Consider the following 25,471-nt stretch of genomic DNA (forward strand, 5'->3'; position numbering starts at 1 on the left):
TGTTTATAAAAGATTCGGTATGAATATCACCTTAATAATCCCTCACGCAGATGTGTGAGACAGACAGCCACAGCTGAACGCGACATGTTTAGTTGAACCTCATCCAGGAATAACAGTCCAGAATTTGCAAGACAGTGGATGATGAATGATTTCCATTTATCTAGGACACAGTTTTTAAACCTATACATGTTCTCTTTGTGTGTCTCTTTCAGCCCTATAGACTGCATGTGAATCTCTCTCACACACAGACAGGCACGGATGCTCGAACACACACGATTGCTGTTGAGCTGTACCACTTGAAATCTGTCTCACTGTCGCTTCAGCTCACTTTACGGTGGGCTGTTAATTTGGGTCCTAGACTGGGAGTTGACGTCACCGGAGCTGGGGCTGGCAAAATATACCCAGCTGAGGTCAGGTGCGCATGTAAAATCCATGCCAAGGAATGATTAATTGCAGAGTGGCACAATGAAAAAAAGATCCTCAATGCAAGCCCTGCATTTGGAACAATGATTTCAGCTGTAATACTGCTGTGTAGGTTATTTTTAGAAATTCTTTTAAAGTAATTTTCTCATTTTAAACTACACACCAAATGTGAATGAATTGTGCACGTGCAGATTATTAAATGTACAGTAAAAACTGCCAGCTGTGGCTGCTCGAACTGGACATTATGTCATTGTATTTTACATTTTCTAACTGCATATATCATATAATATAATGTAAGTATTGCTACTTTTTTTGCTCTGTTAAAATCAGTTTGCTACTGAAAATCCACAGTGAACGTAAAACATATAGGCTACTACACTATGGTTCCATAAAGAACCTTCAACAACCATGGACCATGGAACCTTCCATTGCACAAAAGGTAAGGTACTTTAGATTATTAAAATGTTCTACACACTAAGAAAAACAAAACGTTTAATATTTTTTTTTTAACTGACCACTGAAAGGTTCTGTTGAGAACCCAAAATGGTTCACTGCAAAAAAAAAAAAAAACCTTTATTTGAACAGTACCAAAACATCTTTACCAACAGTCCTTTTACAAACAATATTTTAGTATAAAAACCTTATGCATTTAAATATAAAATTGTCCATACAATTATATGGTAATACATTACTTAATATATATATATATGTTTATAGTAGTAATGCATTTTTACATTCTTTAATTACTAACACTTTTAGTGTGAATATTCTGCATTGAAATATTCACTTTTGAAATTTTTAAAGAGGAAATGTCAACATTGTGCACTTGAGATGCAACACACACGCATGCGAATTAATACTTAAATAGCATTGCGTTTCTCTCTCTCTCTCTCTCTCTCTCTCTCTCTCTCTCTCTCTCTCTCTCTCTCTCTCTCTCTCTCTCTCTCTCTCTCTCTCTCTCTCTCTCTTGGCTCTAGGACCCAGGAGAATAACTAGCAGGACAGTTTATTTTCTGAGTGATGAAAAGAACCGGCTCGTTTCTCCACGCAGAAGACTAAGGGGACTGTGCAAGTCACCAGGCTTGTCTGGATAGTCATCACGCCGCCAAAGACAGAAAAATTCACTCACAATCCACTCGAGGAAGATCTTCTCCCTTTTTTTCTTCCATCCATCCCTCCCTCCTCAGACTCCCTCTCCCAGACAGAGAGTCCGTACTCAGAGAACCGGGACTCGGCTGGAGGAGCGCGTTAGGACACGGGAGGTTTCTGGAGATCACCAAGTAGGGCAGCAGCGGAGTGCGCCCTGTCCAATCAAACGATCATTCAGTCAATCAGTCAACCAATCAATCAATCAGTCGGATCACACCAGGGAGCTGACAGCCTCCTCCTCATCCGCCTGCTCGGATCCGAACCGATATTCTTGAAATATACCGCAAAAGGATGATTTGATAGACTGATCAACCAGGGTTGCTGCAAACGTGCCAGTCTCGCGCTCAACGCTCTCAATGACAGCACGGTCTCTTACTGACAGAAACACTTTTGCCTTCGGAGAGGAAAACGGAGAGCGACACGCAAGTCTGTTTATGTCACGTTACTGCTGTTGGGACACTCTGAGTGACTAGTTATATAGGCTATTGAATAGTTGAGGCTGTCGCTGGAGTCGTGATCAGCGGGAATGAGACTGAGGGAATCCGCCGCGGCTCGGAGAACTGGGCTGGCTTTCGCTGGGGAACTACAAGGCTAGATATACAACTTTTGTGTTAGACTTTATCTTTCGATATGGAGCGATCGGCATCGCTGGACATCGAGGCACTGAAGGTGAGTTGCTGATGTGACGTGTTGCTGCTGTTTGCAGCGTGTAGTGTGTGTTTGGGGATCAGTGCGGTGCTGGGTTTTGTGCGTGGGGTGCATTTCAATAACCCTCGTTCAAGTTGCGGCCATTAAAGGCATAGGTGCCGATGTCTGGGGCTGCTTCTGAAGCATAATGATCATATGTCATTTCACAAATAGTCTAGTTCGGATATTTCGCTAACAAATCTTATATGCACTATGGGTTTCTGCAAAAACGAGTCTTTCCCCCGTTCAACCCCTCCCTCGATCGCCTTCCCACTCCAGGCATTTCCATCGCGTGCATCCTCATTTATCCATATGCAGTGGTATTTTTGAAAACAACTTTTTAACTCGTGAGGATTCTTATCTTATTGCTCAATTCAATGCTTATGTTCATGCGTTTTTCACAAAAGAAAAAAAGAGTTCCGCTGAGGGATTGTGTGTTTCAGCACCTCTGGCACTGGACAGCTCCACAGATCACACTGGAGAACAGCTGTATGGGAGATTTGTGACGGCACTGCACTGTAAAATGGTACATTTAGGGTAGCAACTGTGGTTCCCAGAAGTTTACCATGAGAACGATGATGTTGCATATAGGATAGGTGGATATTTTGCTGATTGTATATTTTACATTTCCTAACTGTATATGCCAATACCCTATTTGAGCTGTGAAAGTCTATTTGTTCCTGTAAGGTGTTTTCGTCGGAACACATGTGGCTCAATGGAAGTTGGTCTCTCTCTAGCAACTGTGGCCAATAATAACTTAGAACACAAAACACAATCAGGATAATGCGAATGACACTATAAGAATGCAACAAGCATTCTCTAAAATTAACATGAAACACTCCAGTTAACATAATCGATAACAAAAATAAGAAAAAAACTAACCTTTTTAAATGAAATATAAACAAATGTGCTGGTTTGTCAGGGTTTTCTCCTTCAGTGAAAAGATAATTAAACCTGTTTACTTATAAAAAACAGTGAAAAAACTGTTCAAGAATGCATATTGCCTTTTTAATGATATAAAGATCATTAATAAGTTTCACTTAAAAAAAATATTTACAGTAAAATTATATGTTTTGCATTGAAAAGTATGTCATTTGATTTTACCATATATGCAAAGTTTGGGTTAACTTACAGTTGACCAATTAACAGGTTTTTACTGTAGAAATCTAACACTCTTTTCCATTAAAAAAAACATGTTGTTGTTGTTGTTGTTTACAGTGAATGGTGATCTTAGTGTTATCATACAGTATCTCTGCCTCTCTCTCCCTCTCTCTTCCTCTCTCTCTCTCTCTATCTCTCTCTCTCTCTCTCGCTCTCTCTCCCTCCCTCTCCCTCTCCCTCTCCCTCTCTCTCTCTCTGAAAAGGAGAGGGAAAGAGATTGCAAACACGTACTGATCTGGCAAGTGTGTTTACATTTGATTGGCATCTGTTGCCAGGAGATTTGCTTCTCTCCAATTCACTTGATTTATTGTATTCGGTTTGAGGTTTGTGATTTCAAAGGATCGATGTTTAAACCAGGCAAATGTCTTTATTCATTAAATGAGCGATTCTTAAAAGCACCATTCCTGCACTCAAGCCTCACATAAAAGTTCTTATATCAAGATAATGATCCAGTGTTCTGTGCCTTTACTTTTAAGCTATAGGTAAATCATGAAAACAACATAATACATACCATACGGTCAATCTAGAACTACCGCAGGGAAACACTATATTATAAAAGGGAAATATGCAGAGTACAGCTCAAACCAGATAGATCAATCGCTCGACTAGGTTCAGTAGCTGTCAATCTATCAGAGTGGCTGACAAAATATTTTTTATTATCATTTTAGAGCTTTTATGTTATTGAGTAAAGAATCACACCCTCTGGCTTTTTTATTTATTACCAAGCCTTTTTGTATTTGAAACACAGGAGGGAGCTACTTTTAAAAAATTGTGTGGAAATGATTTCGGAGCAGCATTTATGATATGTTGTAACATTGCATCTATTGAATCAGCATTTTGTGAATTGCGTTGAAGGGCTTCATATAACAGTGACTCTTCTGTAGAGCGTCACACTTACATTATAGTGTTCATGTAATTCTCTCTAATTAATTAAGCAGGGTGCTTCTAATGAACAACATGTACTTGATATGTAATTGCTTTGTGGAGCTGTTTGTAATTTCACAGTCATCTTGTTATTACATTTCTAATGAATTATGATAAACATGTTATATGAACTTTGAAGTATCACCAGTGGCCCTTTTCATTAGACGACAGGACAAGAATAGATTTAGAAAAAGAGGAGTCATTAAAACAGTGGTGATGAGGCAAACAGTATTCTGTCCTTATAACAGGGTTGTTCAGCGATAGTTTTAATTAAACTGGCATCTCTGGTTTGCCTCTTATCTGGAGGCGTATGTGTCCCATGAATTCAGACGCTGATGAAATGCCTTTCTTAATCTCTTGGAGTGTCATTTCAATTTACTGCCAATCCTTTACCACCTCTGTGAAAGTTCCTTCAGAGGGACTGAAAAAAATAAAAAAAATAAAAAATGCTTGGGTTGGACCGCAAACTTGGATGACAGATTTAAAACACAAGCAATAAATACATTACTAAGTGTGCAGACCTTGACTTCATTCGTTTCCATTCGCAACCCTTTCTTTAAAGAAGATATTTTGAAAAAAATTTTTGTTATACAATGAAAGTCATTTGGGTCCCGTGTTGATTTGGACCCCATCACCTTTGCCACTGTCGCCTATTTCGCCTTTGGCTTTTGGCTTGCTTAGTTGGGGACATTTAATATTCAACATTTAATATTCAATATTATTGATCTGCCTGCATTGACACCATTATATGAGAACTGAACGGAGCTGGACAATGACATCACTGTTTTCTCCAGAGCGGCTAGATATATAAATGAACTAAATTAATAACTTTTTTACAACAAATATGAACCATCACTGAACTTACTTAAGCTGGACTATGACGATATTTTCTTCAAGAAACAAACTTTATTGCATTATTTTCCTGTTATCACTGTAAAGCTGCTTTGAAAATCTGTATTGTATATAGATACACTGTTAGAAAAATCTGTAGAAATTACAGTATTACTGGCAGCTACTTGCCAGTAACTTACTGTAGATTTAAATTGATGTTATTTACTGGCAACAATTTGTTCAAAATTAAATGAACATTAAACATTAACAAGTCTTTATCTTTACAGAATAAAACTAAAATAACAGCCTCATGCAAAGCATTCTGGGAACCAAAATCTGAAGGAAAAAAAAAACAGAAAAAGGTTGATGAAGATTTCTGGTTCCCAGGATGCTTTGCTTTTGATTGTTATTTTATAGTTTTATTCTGTAAAGACAAAGACTTGTTAATGTTTAATGTTCATTTAACTTTGAACAAACTGTTGCCAGTAAATAGCATAAATTTAAATCTACAGTAAGTTACTGGCAAACAGCTGCATAACTACAGCAAATTTTTTACAGTGTATAAATAAATAAAGGTGACTTGACTTGACTTCAACTCTGCTCTGCACAGTCAGGGTACAATGAAATTATTATTATTTTTTTTATTTTTTTCTTACCCTAACTTTTAATCTCACGTAGCAGATTCGATGATTCAATCTTATTTGGGCATTACAAAACATGCACTGATTTTTCATTAAAAAGCACTCAACTATAGAGGCCGAGTCATTCTTATTTGGAAACCAAGAAAAAGGACAGTTTGCTTTGGTCTACAATGTCAGCACTCAGCACGCATGCTGATCCTGGACCAGCCAGTAAAAGCTGCGGTGAGCAACAGACCCATTCAATAGCACTAATAGCATCACAAATGGCCGTAATCCATCTTCTCTTAGGTTTGCTGTGCTGGTCCGAGTTTGAGTGGCAGTTGAAGGCCCCATCGGTGTCCTGATCCTTTCACTAGTGCTTCGAGTATCAAGGTCCTTGCCAAGCTTTCGTTCCCATCGCCCCCCCCGTCCCTCCCGTCCCTCCCGTCCCTCCCGTCCCTCCCGTCCCTCCCACCTCCATCCATTTTACACTTAATTAACTCTGCCAAGTGGGAAAGGGCAGTCCGATTACAACACAACTCTCAGTAACAGCAGTATCAAATAATTAATACATATATAGCTGAAGGATGAGAGGCTTATAAAAGAGTTGTGTTGAACATTTCCTCTAGAGTGTGTAGCAGGAAAGAAAGGAGGCACTTCAATGTGTCATCTGAACAGGTGATGTTAAGAAAAGGTTAACATCGCCAAGGAAGAAAGCGCAGTGCTGTTTCACTGGTCGGGTTGTTCAAAATGTGACTGGCGACCGAACGGCTAGTGATTCATGGTTCGGACATTAAAGCCATTCAAATCTATTGTTTTTAAAAGTAATTTCGATTTAACATGCTTCCTCTGGTATTACAAAGGAGAAAATGAACTCCGCTTTAATTGCGGTTTAATTTACACCATAAATCACTGACCTTAATCTATTACTGCACACATAATTACAATTGCAATATCAGAATAGCTCTGCTAATTGCAAGCGTTGTTTTACCATTAGGTGGCCATGGTAACCAAATCATTTTTGGCAGAGTGGATTGTTTGTTTGAGAAAGATATCTATGCGTAATGTTAAAGCATCCATGATTTTAAACCCAACTTGTGTCTAAGACATGAAATCCATCCTGTATTCTGTGCAAGTTTCTGTTGTAGCTGATTGGATGGTTTTACAGACTGACCCTCTCAACAATATCCTCCAATTACCATTGTGAGAAACAAAAGTTTACCCATGTAGTTTGATTGATACACATTATAATGTCCAGAAAAAAAACTTTATTTTGAGTCCATAATAAGTGATTGAGTCCCACACAAAATACTCGCTTGAATTTTCATGTTCGGATAAACTATCCATTTAACAAAACGGCAAATTATGAAAGTGTGACTTTATATTTCACAATCTCACAACTGGGACCTCTTTATTGAATAATATTGATGATTGTTTAAGGGTTTGTCATATCCTAGCATTCACTGCATCATGATTCAATTATATGGGTATTGTTATATGTTTCTTGCCTTATTTTATGAAATTATTATTATTATTATTATTATTTTTATGATGTTATGCTGTTACTGTCACTACTAGTTTCTTCTGTGGTGATGTTTAGAGCTCATCTATTTATTTGATTGATGTGTCACCATTAATGTAGTTCACATGCCAGTAGTTGAGAGTCTACGTGCATCCTTATAAGGATGTTTAAAAAAAATATATATTGAAAAATGCTGCTGTTGTTTAAGATAAAGAGACTTGCAACTTAGTGATATGGAGAAATAAAGCTTTTTGAAACCATAAATCAACTTTTATTATAGAGCTTGGTTTATCAGGCAAAAAAAGAGACTCTTCTTTTTTTACTATGCAAATATTTCATTAAAAATGTTTACAAATGTATAAAACTGATCCGAGATCAGGTAAAAACCATATAGACACTGTTTCATGGGTTCGCAGAGATTGTCCCCTAGTGGAGAAGCATTTAAATTTTGAAAGTTATGACGTAACAAAGCTTTGTTTACTGAAATCACGTGACTTTAGCACATTTGAATCTCTGGTACGAAACAATTCGCAAAGGTTTTGAAGCTTTACAAAGCAGTGTTTCGAAAGTGACCATCGCCAGCTTATTCTTGAAGCTCAAACCTTTGAATGATCAAATTGCTATAACAGAAGTTTATTGTCAGAAAGAGACACTCAGTGAACATGTGCACTTGTCGAGAGGACAAGTTTGCTAACTGTTTTAGCGCAAAGCTAAACATGAGAAAAGTCCTAAAACTCTTGCATCATGTTACATACAAATTTACAGTGAAGGGGATAGGAGAGGGACAGCTCTGTTGCAATGATCTCGCACTGTGAGGCTACAGCTGGGCAGTTACAAGATAATAGCAGCTTCGAATGGTCACGGAAAAAGCTGGGAAGTGAGAGGGAAGAGAAAGAGAGAGAAATGCCCACTCTGGGTTCTAGGCTGATGGGCCACATCATGAGCCAAATGAAGCGAGTGGCAAGGTGAGATGGGCCATACGCCTGCGGTAAAAAAACAGCAGCATTACAGAGTGACAGAAGACACCAGAGGCTAAACTCTTCTTTCCATCCTTCCATGTCCTTCATTTTAAACTTCAATTCAATTATAATTCTCATTCTCTTACCTCAAACTCTCAGTAACTCGCTGTCTCTCCACCTCTCACTTTCTCAGCTTTAATACTCTGTGACCCCCCCCCTCATCTGTCTCGCTCTGCTTTTTCGACTCTACATCTGCCTTGACCCCTCTGGAGAGCATACACTATTAGCACTGGTCTTCGGTCATTTCTACTTCAAATAATTAACTAAGGGAATGACAAAGATACGTTTCAAAATGCAGGGTGCCAATGCAATTAACCTGAACATTCCTTAAGCAAATTCACTCAGCTCTTCTTTAGGTTTCATCTAGCTTAATAGTCCATTCATACATAGTACTTTTCAATAGATTAAATTGATCTCTCAGTCAAGTCACAGAGCTTTTATTATGTTTGTATTTTTATTTTATGTATTTTTTTTTTTTATTCATAAAAGCAGAGAAAATGGTTAATAGAAGCCATTTAACATTATATTTAACTTTATTTAATAGCCATAATTCTTAACGTTTAATTTGACCTAATAAAGTGAAAATTAGATTTCTGTTTTTTGTTTATCAATTACAGAACATAATCAAACTTCTACCAACCTTAATTTAAATTTATACAAAAATAAATAAGTAAAGACGTAAATTACAAATGTCATGCAGACATTTTACAATAAATGTCACAATTAACAAAATGAGTAAATAGAGAAATAGTTTCTATTCTACAGATTCATTTAGTTCATTTTTAACTTATTTTTTAAGTCTATAATGCACATTTATATGCTAGCGAAATGAAATGTAAAATTACTATAGTTAAAAATAAACACTCTGTTTCTATATTTTACACCTCTATAACAAACAGGATCTATATTTTTTATGTGAGGGTCATACAAAATTACTTCAAAATCTATAATACACAAAAAGGAAAAAAAAAAAGGAAAAAAAATTATCTAGTTAAAAATAAACAGAATTTATATTTGATGTAAATCCTATTTATTTTTTAGGACCAATCTTCTTAATGCAGCATCAGTATCGAAAGCATCATCCATCAAGACTGATCCATCCAAAACTGAAGACGGAACACTGTAATCCCACGCTCACGACTTCATGGCTTATGCTGCACCTATTAGTGGCCACTGAAGATGTGAACACAAGATTGCCGGCACACCAGTTTAGTCCATCTACAAAAAAGAAATACATAGATTCTCCCTGTACTGGTGTTAGCGACCGTGTTTTGAAGTTTTTATTTTTAATTTTTTTCAAGAAGCAAGTGGAAAAAAAATTGAGTGCAAGCCTGAGATTTAGTCCTACAATCGTACAAGAGGAGTTAATACGCTGATGCAATTATCTCATCGAGGCCACTAGCATGCTCAGCGTGCCAAATTCACTCACTATTACACACAGTCATTACACATGGACTGTTGCTGCATTCATCTGCTGTAAATTCACACATGGTTCCTCAGAGAGCTGTGAGGTGTTTACATTTCCGTAACTCTGCCATGACTCTTCATTACCATAACTCTCATCTCAACATTTCCTTGTTAAAACCGTGCTGCCATTATTACAGTGCAAATGGTTGTGGGATGACAATCAAATTTGGGAAATACTGTACGCGTGGATTTATCAGTCATGATTCCACTCTCGACCTCGCTACGAGCTGTTTAGATGAAATATTCTGTTTATTAAGCAATTGGAGTTGATACTTGAAATACTTGGTAAAATCTTCAGGTTCTTTAATACTTTGGTTTATTTTGGTTAGGAACTATATTTATCATGGACTACTGATTTATTTTATTTTATCAATGATCTTTGGAATTGTCGACACGGCATACCTTTTTTATTATGTTATTTACTTTTTTATTATGAACATGGGACAATTAAAGTGTCATGGGATAGTAAAGTGTCCATCGTATGCACATTTAATTTAGTTAATAGAAGCTAATTGATAAATAAAATCTATCTATGACATTATTTTTTGAAAGCATCCTCACTTTACAGCATTTTTACACAAGTGCCTAAAACTTTTCACAGTACTGTAACTGCAGATAAGTTTCTTTAAGCGTCTTGGAGACGTTGCCACAGTTCTTCCAACACTATCTCACGACCAATTCGTACGAATTCGTACGAATGATAAAAAGTTGGCTAATTCGTACGAATTCGTACGACCTCACTCGTACGAATTTGTACGATTTGTCTAAACCCACGTGATGGGTAGGTTTAGGGGCGGGGTCAGGGGTAGGTCATTCGTATGAATTCATACGAATTGGGCAATTCGTAAAATATGTACGATTTTGCAAAAATGCTAATTCGTACGAGTGAGGTCGTATGAATTCGTACGAATTAGCCACCTCGTAGAATTTGTACGTTTTCCCGTGAGATCAGGTTGGTTCTTCTGGATTTAGTCTGTCTCAGTTTTTTTCTGTTTCTTCATGTAATCACTGATTCACTGAATCACGGACTCGATGATGGTGAGATCAGATATCTGTGTGGATCATACTAACTGTTGTCATACTCTTGTGTATACAAAAATCTCACTTAATTATTACATTTAATGGCAAAAGGAGCATTTGGAAATGTGAACTGATATTTCCTACTGACATTCTACAGCAAAATATATAAATAACAAATTTTTGGGTGAAAATACTGACATGCCTAAGACTTTTGCACAGTACTGTACTTCGTACTGTTATTCACCTATACTATACAGTAGGGAAGTATGCGATTTTCAAGTGTTTTTGAAGGAATTGGTTAGGTTAATGATTCAATGACTCACTCATTTTGACTCATCATGATTCAGTGGCTCTCTCACTCAAGTACTGTTCCTGAATGAATCAATATTTTAAAGGAATTGACTTTGATGAATTTATCATTGTTCTTCGGAATAGTCGGTAATCATGGAAAACCCTCGAGCCAAATATTTTATTAGTCAGAGTATCTTCCAAATGCACTTGTTACTAACCTGTAGATGCAGCCAACGAAAATGTTTTTTTTTTTCTCTCTCTGTCATAGTCTGTGCTCCTCCACTGTAATGTTGCTGGAGTTTGGGTCTCTCACATTCTAGCTTTGGCTGACAGTAACCATGGCAATAGCAAAGAGAGCAATACATGATTATGCTGAAGTATCTAGAGGAGAAGGTAATTAACCACTGTTTTTGAGATATACTTCTATTTCTTTTCTTGTGTTTCTTTTGGTTGACTTTTGTTATAGTTCGAATAGACTGTCAAAAGATCCATTGTCCTGTGTTTTATCAAACAGCTGGCTTAAAAGAAACTTTGTTGTTATGGGCCTCCTTCTCGTCCCAGGTATGGCAGGCTGGCGGAGTTGTTTTGTGCTGCATTTGTTGCGTTGCTATCTGATATTTGGGGCTTCAGATGTTCTGGGTTTTTTTGGGGGGGGGGGGGGGGGGGGGGTGTGTTTTTCTTGGGGCCTTTGATGTATCTTTTTGATCTCTGTGGTAAGGCAGTCTGCCTGGGCTTCTCTTCCACGACTAATGTCCGGCTTAAGATTATTTTATTCGCCTTGAAAAGCCTCCATTTGATGTTCACAATTCTATTATGTTTTTGAGAAATCAAAATAAAAACAAAAGACAAACAAGCAGGCAAAATCACCCAAGCAACAATGACAAACAACAAAGAGATCCAGCGCTTCTCCTGCAGAGCGGAGACCGGGCACAAAGAGAACGCCATTTTCTAAACAAAACAGCTACATAAAACAGACATTCAGATCGGATTGCTTCTCAGACAGAGAATCTCCTGTAGGCAGTTCTGTAAGACGAATCAAGGACAGAAAAAGAAACTACTTCTGACAGTTCACTTGTTAAGATGTGTTTTATTGCTTTTTGAAATGTCCTTTTTTACTTAGTTGGTTTCATTGTTAATTTTTTTTTTGGTTCTGGATGACATTAAACATATGTCTGGTGCAGAATCCCATTGGAAATAGTTTTTGATGAGGCAATTATCTATAATTTCTTTGAAAAAAGAAAAGAAAAGCTTTCATTTGTATTCTTCTATAAAGCAAAAAAGCTTTGAAGACTTCTGTATTTGTCTGTCTTTAAGTTTAATTTATGTACATTTTTCTTAAAACTTTGTTTTAAAAAGTGGGTGGGACAAGTGTGTGTGTGTGTGTGTGTGTGTGTATGGTGGTCTTATATAACTCATGTTTGATGAGAAAGTTTCATCCTTACATCTACTATAAAATAATATAATGTTTGTCCCGAGATTCTTCACATGAAGAAATACATAGCTGATCTATTCATATTTGTGTGCCCTAATGGTCTGGCTGTAGAACTTTTGTTAAGTGTGTCAGGTTCTGGGTTCTAATCCGCCTTTATATATATATATATATATATATTTTTTTTTATTTTTTTTTATTTTTTTTTAAATTGAATATCAAGAGCAAGGGACACGTTTATGCACACTTTTTTTGTGTGATTTCACTGGAACGAATAGAGTCTCCACTATGCCGTTAAGCCAGATTGAAGCACTCATCTGTCTGAAGACTGTGCGCGAGCCACAAGAGAACACGGTTGCCTTACGCCACTTATAACAACGGCGACAAAAACTTAACATGATTTCAAAACCAACACATTCCAGTGTCAAAGCACCTTTTTTTTTTATAACAAACGAACTAAATTAATACTCTGGAGATGTTTCATTTGTATTAAAGAGGACCTATTATGCCCCTTTTCACAAGATGTAAAATAAGTCTCTGATGTCCCCAGAGTGTGTATGTGAAGTTTTAGCTCAAAATACCCAACAGATAATTTTTTACAGCATGTTTAAATTGTCACTTTTTGGTGCTCAGAAAAACGCGCTGTTTTAGTGTGTGCCCTTTAAATGCAAATAAGCTGCTGCTGCACGGCACAGGGGGCGGAGCTTCATGAGCTTGCGCTCAGTCTCAGGACAATTTCATCTCACGGAATGATGATAATATCAGAAACTCTCAGTAACGGTGTTCATTTCGACCCGGAGTCGGACAATAATGCCTACAGAGTCAGAGTGCTGTATGGAGATGGAACAGGTATAGTTTAGTTAAATTACGGTTATAATGTATTTGTCATCTGCTTGTATGTATCCACTATTAATAACCTAACGTTACAAGTCTGCTGTTTTGGACCAGGTCCGAATTATGATCAAAAATATACTGATGAGTTTAATAAAGTTTATTGTACATCACACAAAAGATGAAGCGTCAGTTTTACTCCAGAAAATCACCGTAAGAGCTGAGTAAACACAGTATAAGAAGTGCGTAAGTACATAAACGAATTTCGGTAGAGTTGAGGGAGCATTTTCTTTGAAAACAAAATAATTCCACCTCGTCTTCAGCGGCTGCCTCAGATTTCGGGAGTAAATAGAGAGAGCTATGTGGATTGATACATCCAGCCACACAACACCTACAACGCTTGGGAGACATTCTCGTCAGTGCAGCAATGGCGGATGTGTACAACTCACTGTGAACTTGATCAGGGCGGGTCTATGTTAAAACGGCAGTGTTTGTCAACACTCGTGGGCGGGGCCTGTGGCTTTAGTGACGTCACTAAAGCCGCATTCTGAAAACAGGTCGTTGGGAGACACTGCTGATGATTTATGGGGATTAATAAAAAAGGAGTGAGTGGATTTTTATCACTATTGGGTGGTTGTGTACACACACTGCCAACACACATTTATGTCCAAACAGCATGCAAAAGTGAATTTTGCATAATAGGTCCCCTTTAAGTACATCCGTGCAGCGAGATGTTTCAAAAAGTGGTGGAGACAAAATCAACCCTGGCAAAAAGTGGTGGGGACATGTCACACCCGCAAATTACACCTACTTTGGGGAGAACAAGTATTTGATACACTGCCGATTTTGCAGGTTTTCCTACTTACAAAGCATGTAGAGGTCTGTGATTTTTATCATAGGTACACTTCAACTGTGAGAGACGGAAAATCCAGAAAATCACATTGTATGATTTTTAAATAATTAATTTGCATTTTATTGCATGACATAAGTATTTGATCACCTACCAACCAGTAAGAATTCCGGCTCTCACAGACCTGTTAGTTTTTCTTTAAGAAGCCCTCCTGTTCTCCACTCATTACCTGTATTAACTGCACCTGTTTGAACTTGTTACCTGTATAAAAGACACCTGTCCACACACTCAATCAAACAGACTCCAACCTCTTCACAATGGCCAAGACCAGAGAGCTGTGTAAGGACATCAGGGAAAAAATTGTAGACCTGCACAAGGCTGGGATGGGCTACAGGACAATAGGCAAGCAGCTTGGTGAGAAGGCAACAACTGTTGGCGCAATTATTAGAAAATGGAAGAAGTTCAAGATGACGGTCAATCTCCCTTGGTCTGGGGCACCATGCAAGATCTCACCTCGTGGGGCATCAATGATCATGAGGAAGCTGAGGGATCAACCCAGAACTACATGGAAGGACCTGGTCAATGACCTGGAGAGAGCTGGGACCACAGTCTCAAAGAAAACCATTAGTAACACACTACACCGTCATGGATTAAAATACTGCAGCGTACGCAAGGTCCCCCTGCTCAAGCCAGTGTATGTGCAGGCCCGTCTGAAGTTTTCCAATGACCATCTGGATGATCCAGAGGAGGAATGGGAGAAGGTCATGTGGTCTGAGGAGACAAAAATAGAGCTTTTTGGTCTAAACTCCACTCGCCGTGTTTGGAGGAAGAAGAAGGATGAGTACAACCCCAAGAACACCATCCCAACCGTGAAGCATGGGGGTGGAAACATCATTCTTTGGGGATGCTTTTCTGCAAAGGGGACAGGACGACTGCACCGTATTGAGAGGAGGATGGATGGGGCCATGTATCGCGAGATCTTGGCCAACAACCTCCTTCCCTCAGTAAGAGCATTGAACATGGGTCGTGGCTGGGTCTTCAGGGCAACTAAGGACTGGCTCCGTAAGAAGCATCTCAAGGTCCTGGAGTGGCCTAGCCAGTCTCCAGACCTGAACCCAATAGAAAATCTTTGGAGGGAGCTGAAAGTCCGTATTGCCCAGCGACAGCCCCTAAACCTGAAGGATCTGGAGGTCTGTATGGAGGAGTGGGCCAAAATCCCTGCTGCAGTGTGTGCAAACCTGGTCAAGAACTACACGAAACATATGATCTCTGTAATTGCAAACAAAGGTTTCTGTACCAAATATTAAGTTCTGCTTTTCTGATGTATCAAATACTTATGTCATGCAATAAAATGCAAATTAATTACTTAAAAATCATACAATGTGATTTTCTGGATTTTTGTTTTAGATTCCAGTACCTGTGATAAAAATTACAGACTTCTACATGCTTTGTAAGTGAAAACCTACGAAATCGGCAGTGTATCAAATACTTGTTCTCCCCACTGTATATGGCACTATTGGAACAAATAATAAATAAAGTAAAAAAAAAATTAAAAAAAAAGGGTTTTATCATGCATATCACAGTCTTTAGGTCTGGGTCCAAAATGCTATAATATATTTTGTAAATTTCCATAATGACTAATACGGCCTCCTTTATAGAATAGTCAGTTGCTAAAGGTAAGGTACGTTTTTGAAGAATTTTAAACTTTAGCCTGAAGAGTCGTTCAATTAACTGAAGTGGCTGCTAGTGGGACATCTTCTCTGTTCATTGAAGCTTGAATTTGAAATATAGAAACACGTTGTCTTTTGATATCTGACAAAGATGGCATTCTAAGTCTTGTTCTTTGATGTGTAATAGATTTTCGACAGGTTTTTCAGATTGGCTTTCCAAATAATACCCCCCCCCCCCCCCCCCAGCCCACCCCCCCTTCATCTGCTTTAGCATTGATTTCTCTGGTACATGAAAGGTTCCCCTAACAAAGCCCTGGTGCTTGATTCTTTTGTCATGAAGTCCAAGGAGCAAAGAACAATGGATCCTAACCCAACACAAAACACTGATTCCGGCCTGTGAGAATTCCAAGTGCACTCATTTTTAAGTAGCTCACTAGAAATCATGAATCACAAATTCTGTTCGATTTTTATTTGGGTCATTATCAGAGATTTGAGTCAAAGCCATTTGCTCTGTGCTGTAATCTGCTTTTCAGTGCAGAAAAAAAAGACAACCTAGAGATAATCGGTCGATTTTATATGTACAAAGAAACAGCGAATGCATACATGGAGGATTCATTTTATGTTTGCAGGAATGTTTATGGATACAAGTCACGGGTCAGTTCAACTAACTGCCTTATCAATAACCTTCACGTTAAATTATTAGGCAATTTTATGGCATATTTGATGCCGTTTATGTTATTCCCATAAATCAATATGATCAATTAGGGATCATCCAATGTCCTGAATATGTCATTATCACAATTATTGTAGCTCAGTAAGATGCTCAGTAAGATGCTCAGTGTGGTTTATTGGAATGATAACAGTCTTTGCATTTCTAATGCGGATGTAGGTTTGCTTACTCATACTTCAGTTACATGTCTGCTGCTTGTGCATTTTAATATCTTTTGACTGCAAATGAGATGTATAAAATCCTATCCCTGTGTGTAACTGTGTGTAGATATATGTAGATGTAAGACTGAGCATTTGTCCTTTTGTAGGCAGAGCAACAGATTGTCAACAGATCTCTGGTCTGTATAGATTGCAGTGCAGAGTGCAGTTTGTGTTACTCGTGCATTAAAGAATAGTGGATACTGAAATACAAAAACCCTTGCTTGTTTTGAAACATCTAGCCTTCAAAGTTGCATCTCTATATTATTTGTTGCTTCAACAATACGTTTGCTTCCTTCAAACTTCCTTAATAGCAGTTAATATTGAGCAATATTTCAGAGAGAGAAATATTGCCAGATACTTTGACCACTGTTGTTGCTTCCCCACTGAAATAGTTCCAGACAAAGCCAAAGCCATTTTGATTGTGAATGTCCGAGCAACACACAGTATGTGTTTTTATTTGTTCATTGCATCACTCAACAAAACAGAGGTCGCATTTGTCGGCTGCATTGAGGCTACCTCATTTCAGAATTTAAGCCTATAAATCTTCACTGCCATTCACAAATCATCTCCTGTGGCCTCATGGGACAGAGAAGTGTCCATCATATACACAGTTCAGAATCTTGCCTACTTTTGTATGAGTACTGTGAATTCGGACATACTTTGTACTGTTTTTCACCACCATACAGTAGGGAATTATGCGATTTTGGCCTTAGCCCTAGTGTTTTCGAACAAATTGGTTAGGTTAATAATTCAATGACTCACACATTTTCACTCATCATGCTTCAATGACTCTCTCACTCAAGTATTGTTCCTGAATGAGTCAATATTTTGAATGAATCAGTTGTGTGAAGGACTTAAAATAATATATAAATTCATAATATAGTCCCTTTTCACAACCTACTGACATGATAATGCAACCTGCAGAATAGTTCACTCATATTATTATTACAAATCTATACAGTTTTGAATGTAAAACTGTATGCATTTGTTTAAAATTGAAAGCAGAATAAAATTTTAGTACATAGTTTAGTGGCTTTTTTTAAAGAAAAAGAGTACACTGTATTCTCTGCTTCCAGTCATCTGGAACAGTAGTTTATTGAACTGGAAGGAATTATGAAAGAAAAGTAAAAAAAAAAAAAAAAAAGGAACATTTGCTCTTTTTGAAAACTTAATCAGTTGCCCATGGGGTCTGCATTTTTAGACAAACGTTTCTGACTAAGTTTTAGAAGGTATTCAACTGAAGTGATGCCTTTTTATTTTATGTATTTATTTCATTCATTTTAGTTTTATTATTTAATTTGTGTGTAATTCACTGAAAAAAAGATTCCATAGAGCATTTCAAAAACCTCACTGAAAGCATTGCGGGCAATCTGTGAATCTGTGGCCCTGTGATTCCCTCAGTCACCTCAGACTATCGAGCTGGTGAAAAAGAGAGACCACACCTCAGCAGTCTTTCCTCAAGGGAAAGAGAATTCACCCCCTGCCACTGCCATGTCATGCTTGACCACAGACATCTGGCGTCTCTGAAGAGCAGCAGGCATGAGCGTCTACTCCAGCAAGGTGCATGTACGTGTGTGTGTGTGCTGGTGTCTGAGTGATAGAGGCCACCGCTGGGAGCCATCTGAGAAAAGGCTTCCTCTGGGGGGACAGCATTCAGACTCATTAGATCAGGGTCACGTTGATTGTGAGATTTGGACAAAGGCCCGGTGGTGCGTCACAGAGTCCCAGATGTGCCGGAACTGCTCTGCGAGAAGTAAACCAGCCACTGTCATCATTTAACACCTTGACCATTTAAAACGTTCTGCAGCTACTGAACAGTCCATTTCAGGATCAGATTGTATGAGTCATTTGGAAAGTGCTTTGATATACTGGTAGGCAATTCAGCATTGCAATTTGCTCTTCTTGTTTTCTTCTATTCCCATTCCAATTTGCATTTCATGTAGGAAAGTTCAAGTAGGTTCAAGACTGTCATCAATGCTTGATGATCTGTCAGTGCCTGGACAAGAGCGCTGCCTGGGTAAACTCACATATAGTTTCATATATGTAGAGTTTATTAAAAAGAGACTTATGATTGATGTTAGTCATAACAGGCAAATGTGTCATCTCAACTCAGGTCTTTGTCTCTTAGGGTTTACTAGACTTTCAAAGTAATTTTAACTCAAAGAACTAAGCAAACCCAGGCATATAAACTATATTAAACTATATGTTGGGTAACTGGCAGATGCTTTTATTCAAAGCGACCTGAGAACTAAACCAATGATCTACCAGTTGAGCTGAATTTTCAGATTGTGGATCAATGATCAGGAAAAGGAGAAATCTCAAGACCCTGTGATTCTTAAGAACATCAATACAGATAATACTTCAGCGTGTAAGCACTTCTGCTGTGCATAAAAATGGATTTGGTTGGTGTAGACTTGAAACAATGAGGTTTCAAACCAAGGTTTGCTGAGAATTTTAGAACATTTTTTTTTTTTACTTGTAGGGCTGTCAAAGTTAACATATTGATATATTTTTATTACACATGTTTAAGGCAAGGCAAGTTTATTTATATAGCACATTTCATACACTATGGCAATTACAATCACAAAATAAAAACATTCGTTTACACATTTGAGAAGCATGTTTAAAATAAATCGTTTCTCCTTTTTTGTGTGACTAACATCAAACTTATTCTTCATATTTAATACAGTGACAATATAAATGGCAATTATTTAATTTTGGAAACAACATTGTAACAGATTCACTGGAGGCAAGTTGAGATGAGGACCCAAACGCAATTACCAATGACAAGACACATGGCAGGATCACATGACAAACAGGGAATCACATGACAAGACACAGAAACATGACAATGACAAGAAACAAAACCCAAACCGTGACAAACATAATGTCGTTATTATTTTTATACATAAATAGCATTTTATACTAAAGACTAAAAACTTTACTGTTTAATGTTATTTTTTTTAAATTATTTTTCTTTATTCATTTTCATAATAATTGTATAATGTATTTTGTCAAGTCAGAGTATGTTGTACATGTGTGCTGATGAGAGATCTGGGATGAGCTATATTTTGCTTAGAGGTATGTGTGCAATGCAACATTCACTGAGCAGAGATGTTCCACTGATGATGATACTTCAGTTGGCATGTCCTTTACAAGGAAAGGAATGTTCACTGATGCAAATGTTCCACAAATGTAAACACCAAGGATAGTTTCTTAATGTGGAAAGTGGGTTGTGCCACGTGTAAGTATGACATACCTGTATATGTTCCATTTTTAAAGCTCAAACATGTTTTGTTATCTTACAAGGAATTTTTAAGTCGCTCAGTGATGTATATAAGCTCAATCTTACTGTACCACCGCAGGAGAAACATAAAGGCATGATGGGGTGAGAGGAAGGAAACATAGAGATGATGGAGTGAGGGAGGAGAAACCCAGAGAAACCATTTACAGCTAGCAAAATGGGGTTAGAGGATAGAGGAATGGGGGACCGAGAAATCTGGAATGAAGACCAACTCTCATGTAGCCTTATTCTTATATGCCTGTTTCTCTCGTATGTCTGACACATGTATAAATAATAAATCTCTTGGCAAAGTAACTGGCGTAGCTTCCGTGATTCAACCATAATGGGGGAAAGCATGATGATTTATATTGTTGCATTTATATTTTAAGAAACAGGTCACTTGCCATGTGGAACATCACATTTCGGGGGCCTTGTATTCAAATATTTTGGTTTAAAGTATGGTTTATGTGGACTCTATTACGATTCAAAGCGGATGTGAAATAAATATCACTAGCTTGTAGAACTGAACCTCTGTTGATGCTGAATAACTTGCCTATTATAATAGAATGCAATCCACATTGATGCTTGTCTCCACAGAAACTGCATAGTTTCAGTGAGCAGCTTGCATTCTTCGTATTTCTTTGAATCCATCTGGCAGACAGAGGCAAGTGTCATACTGTGTGTGTTAAGTTTTGGAAGTAAAAGTGTGCCAAAACATGAATAAAACAGTAAAGCTGGCATCTTCTCCCTAGATACATTGGTAAACAGCTGCTGATAGTTAACTTCTGACAATGGTATGTGATTAATAAAATGTGCTGCAGTTCAGATACAAATGACACAGTGTGAAGTGAAAGTGTAAAACTTAGGTTCAGTTAGTTTAATCTTTCTGCAGGTTACATAATTACACAAGAAGGTGACGGCAAGTGACCTTTTTTTATCCGTGAGACATTGACTTTTTTGTTCAACCAATTAGTTTAACCTTTCTGCTGTGGCTTATTTTGATCAATTTTCATTGGCAGAGCAAAAGCAGATGACATAAATAGTAATTTGTGTCTAAAATATGTTACTCAAAATGTATTTCTTGTTGTGAGACACAAGTCGAACATGTACTGTAGGTCTAGTGCATGTTTGCACAGAATGCACAAACACACATAAAATGCAAGGTTTAGAGTTTATTTAATTTTTTTTACAATGCCGTGTCATGCATGAGACACTGTAAAATTCAAGATATGAGTGCAATGGTGAAAGACATCAATCTAGCGAATGCTTACATAAAAAAACAACGTAAAACGCAAAAACGAAGGGGCAGTCCACACAAAACATGCTTTTTATTGTGTTTCTATGTAAACATGCACTAGACGGGCATGTTTGACCATTGCATTTGCACCTTCCTTAGCATCTCTCACATGACACGGCATTCTAAAATCACAGCGCTCAAGTCCAACTTTTTAAAAAACACTTCCATATTCCTTTTTCTTTCCCATCCTACTGCCAACATCTCTCGTTTTACAACATCGAACCTTGCTCTGTGTGAATGGCCCTTTACACTGCAGTCACGATAAGTTTCTGCATTTCCTGGGAATCAAACTCATGGAATTGTACCAATCTCATCTGCTTGAGATACAGTATTTCTTTAGCTGTCATCCATCCACAGAATGCTGTCATCTCTTCCCCTCCTGCAGAGTCTTTTTTTTTTTCTCTCTTTCCATTATTTATGGACAATTTAATATTATTTTGAATCCATCTTGTCTATCTCATCACACCCACTGATTTAGTCCCTGCTGATACTCATCTCCTCTTTTGAGTTTTAAAGTTTTAATGGCACATCAAATTCCTTTGATCAAACAATCGAGCCCTTATTGGAGAACAGTGTTCCCCGACCACACCCCCATTGGAGGTCCTTGCCCTAACTCCGACTCTTATTGGTGCATAACCTCCTCCACTACATGTGTGCGGTAGGTTGGCAGTGCAAGTATGAATTAGAGTGCTCTTCGGTACAATTCCCCCTGTGATCCGCCTGCATTCTAATTACCATTCCGGTCTGGCAGTGAAAGCACTGACCTCAACTTAAGCAGCGCCTCGAAATAGAATCTGCACGGCGCTGCTCGATGGCCCCTTGTAGCTACAGCCCACAGTTCTCTCCAGTGCTCTTTTTCTGTCTCTCTCATCATCTCTTCCTCCCTCTTTTGTTATCATCTGCATCGTGCATTCCTTCTTTCTTTCCAGCAGTTGCCTCATTTCCACTCTCCATACGCCCAACGATCTCTTTCAACCTTTCTGTGTGTCTCTCTCTCCCCCTACACTTGTCTAAGTCTTCCAATTCCCTCCTACAGAAGAGCATTAGTGTGTGCTCTCTCTATTAAAATAGGGAATGTGAGCAAGAGACATAGAGGAGGAGAGAGGAGAGAGAGAGCAAAGGCAGGAAGCAGCAGAAAAGAACAGCATACTCCCCCATTCTCCTCTCTAGCAGTGACAGGAAGATGAGTGGCTTTGTCGAGAAAATAAAGGTGGATAAGAAGCACTGTTGATCACCCTTGCTCCCTCCCCCCCCCTCACAGTCTCCCTCACGACCCTGACTTGGTGAGCTATCACGGACTCAACTGCTGCTTGCTGAGGCGGTTCAGTGCTAACAAACAGAAACAAACAAAGTACGCTGAAGGCAGGTCAAACGGAGAAGGCTGCTGTTCCCAAATGCTTAGGAAACCTTGGCCTCAGCAATATTATGTGGAACCTGCTCCACCAACAGGTTTATCCTTCTTTTTATATATATATATATATATATATATTTCACTGGAGAATAAGATTAAACATCAAGGCTTTTTTAAGGCTTTTCGCTTGTTTATTAACCGTTCATGAACATTTTTGAAAATGCAGTTCTCATATACGTTTGATTTTAATCCTGTTTATTGTAGATTTTTTAACACAGTTTTGACTTTGTTTTTTATTTATTTATTATTGGTTTTTTTTGACAATTATGTCAAAATAACAATGTTTTTGGAGATCTCCCCATCCATACAACAACAAGGCTTTAAAACGTTCACGGTCATGCCAGGCCAATAGTTGGCGATATCAATCTATATGTCTTTCATGGCCAAAAATATAGAAGAGCATTATGGGTATACCAACAAGCAGATGAGTTGGATAGATTTTTTCTATTTTTTCTCTCTCTCTCTCTCTCTCTCTCTATATATATATATAGTTCAAACAGGCCTACGCTGTAAAAAATGTTTTGAGGTTCAGTCTTATTCACTTTCATCCCAGCTTGCTGTTGGGCATGAATACTATGATTGCATTTGTTTGTTTGCTGATTTTATTCATGTGTGATGACAGATGATTTTGTTTTTTGTTTTGTTTTTAAAATGATCCGTTAATTGATTGTTACCCTTGTTTCGTTTCTTGAACCAAGTCTTGACGTCTTTATGTGGAATTTAAAGGTATTTCATGAATGTTTTTTGACTTGGTTTTTATGAGATGAACAATATTCCATTGTCTTAAAGGTACAATATGCAACTATTTTTTGCCGCTAGAGGGCGCTTCATTCCAAACAACAACAACGGCGTAGCTTGATGACGATGTGAAGGAGCGTGGAATGATGGGAACTGTCGTTTTAAACTCCACCGTGGATGTAAATCAGTCAGACGGGAATCGAAAAATCATGTTCATGGATGAGGTTAAGTTTTATTTTTATAATGACATGCTTTTTGTGGTGAGGGGGGCGTGGTTCAGCGCGGTCTGTAATGGGAGAGAGAAGAGACGAGCGTCCCGCAAGTAGGTCAAGTGCAAATGACGAACACCTGTGTCTTATTGCAGTGATCGGCGTGGAGAGACCGCTTATAAGCCGCGCGCTGGAACGAGAGAGAGAGACTGGAGAGAAAATTGGACGCAGAGAAAGAAAACCGGTGGATCCGAGCTCTCATTTTTGAACTGTTTTGTGCCGTCGCGGTTGCCACGGTGAATGCGCATTGTGCACGACTTTTGTTTGTTTTGCTTTATTTTAATAAAGTACGAGACCCAGTCACGCCGACCCCTGTCTTCTTCCTTCCTGACTCTTGAACCTCATCACACTTTTATTTCATTAAAATGAATTTACCGCAAGAAAAGTAAGGTTTAATACTAAATTGGTTATCATGGATGTTACTGTATGTCGAATTCATTGTTGTGATAACGCTGCGCAGTTTTACGTGTTCTAAACAATTGTTGTAAAAGTACATTTGAACATACCCACATCAGCCAAAATAGTGATTAATCTGTATAACACATGCTATATTTATTTACATGGCCATAAACACCAGACGTGATAAACAATGTCAATAAACTAAACAAATCTAAAGCAATAATACTTCCCTTGCATAAACATAACTATTACCGAATGCTACATTTGGAAAATATAAAATTAAGCATGCTTTGTTGACAGAACCAGCTGCAATCGGTAAAGAATAATTGTGTTCCATAACGACTGCACGAAACAAGCTAACGTTTGTTGCTTGATAGACTCTACAACTACAACTTCCACATTTGTCCAGGACTCCACGCAGTACGAGCGGAAACCGAGGGTAACGCGGATATGACGCAATTGACTGGCGACTCCCAGCTCCCCCCTGCTCTAACGCCCCGTTTCCTTGGTTAAAATCGCAATTTTCTCACGATTTAAAAATAGTTGGAAACATTTGGGATATTGTAAGTAATCAACTTAACAAAATATATAACACTGGCCTTGAGATTATGGGATATTTTAATGCAAAATTCTTACATATTGTACCTTTAAGCAATTGCACTCTCATTACATTTCATGCATTTGACATATACAGTTTTTTTTTATCAGATCATCTAATGCATTAATTTTACAATTTCTTGCATTCCCTGAGAATCAAACCCATAACTTTGGTTTTGCTTGCACCATACTGTTTGAGCTGTTTGTTTGCTATTCGAATCAACAATGGAGTTTAAAAAATAGGACAGATGGACCGACGACGAAGCTCAGGCTTTATTAAGCTTATATGCGGTGAATGAAATCCATTGGGAACTGGAAAGTCGTGCGCAGTCTTGCATCACCAGACTAATTTGCTTAATCTTCACGGTACTTTAGACCACAATGGAAATGCAGACAGCAACAGGTCTGGGGGAAAACAAGTTTCCATTTCGGTGGAAACGTGGCTTATGTCAAGTTTAGGCTTTCAACCAGGGTTAGGTGCTTCTACATCGTTGTCATTCACCTATAAATTCCTTCTATAGTTATGGTATAGGGTTAGCTTTAGGGGTAGGGATAGGGTTAGGACTAAATTATCGGACAGGTATGTTGTTCTAGGATCAACAAAATATGTTGATCCAGGAACATGTCTTACTTGGCAAGTTAAGGGGCTAAATA

General features: G+C 38.1%; 1 protein-coding gene across 1 annotated transcript in view; it reads left to right on the forward strand.

Annotated features, from left to right (window-relative positions):
- Window positions 1-1,507: 1,507 nt before the first annotated feature.
- Window positions 1,508-25,471, forward strand: part of sgcz (sarcoglycan zeta) — a 291,539-nt gene continuing 267,575 nt past the window's right edge. Inside the window, exon 1 of the mRNA XM_084402171.1 lies at window positions 1,508-2,240. Within this exon, the coding sequence (XP_084258297.1) occupies window positions 2,202-2,240 (39 nt within the window). The 5' untranslated portion in view covers window positions 1,508-2,201. The remainder of the gene's footprint in view (window positions 2,241-25,471) is intronic.

The sequence above is a fragment of the Rutilus rutilus genome (assembly GCF_951802725.1).
Source record: "Rutilus rutilus genome assembly, chromosome: 2".
In the NCBI taxonomy this organism is placed as follows: domain Eukaryota; kingdom Metazoa; phylum Chordata; class Actinopteri; order Cypriniformes; family Leuciscidae; genus Rutilus; species Rutilus rutilus.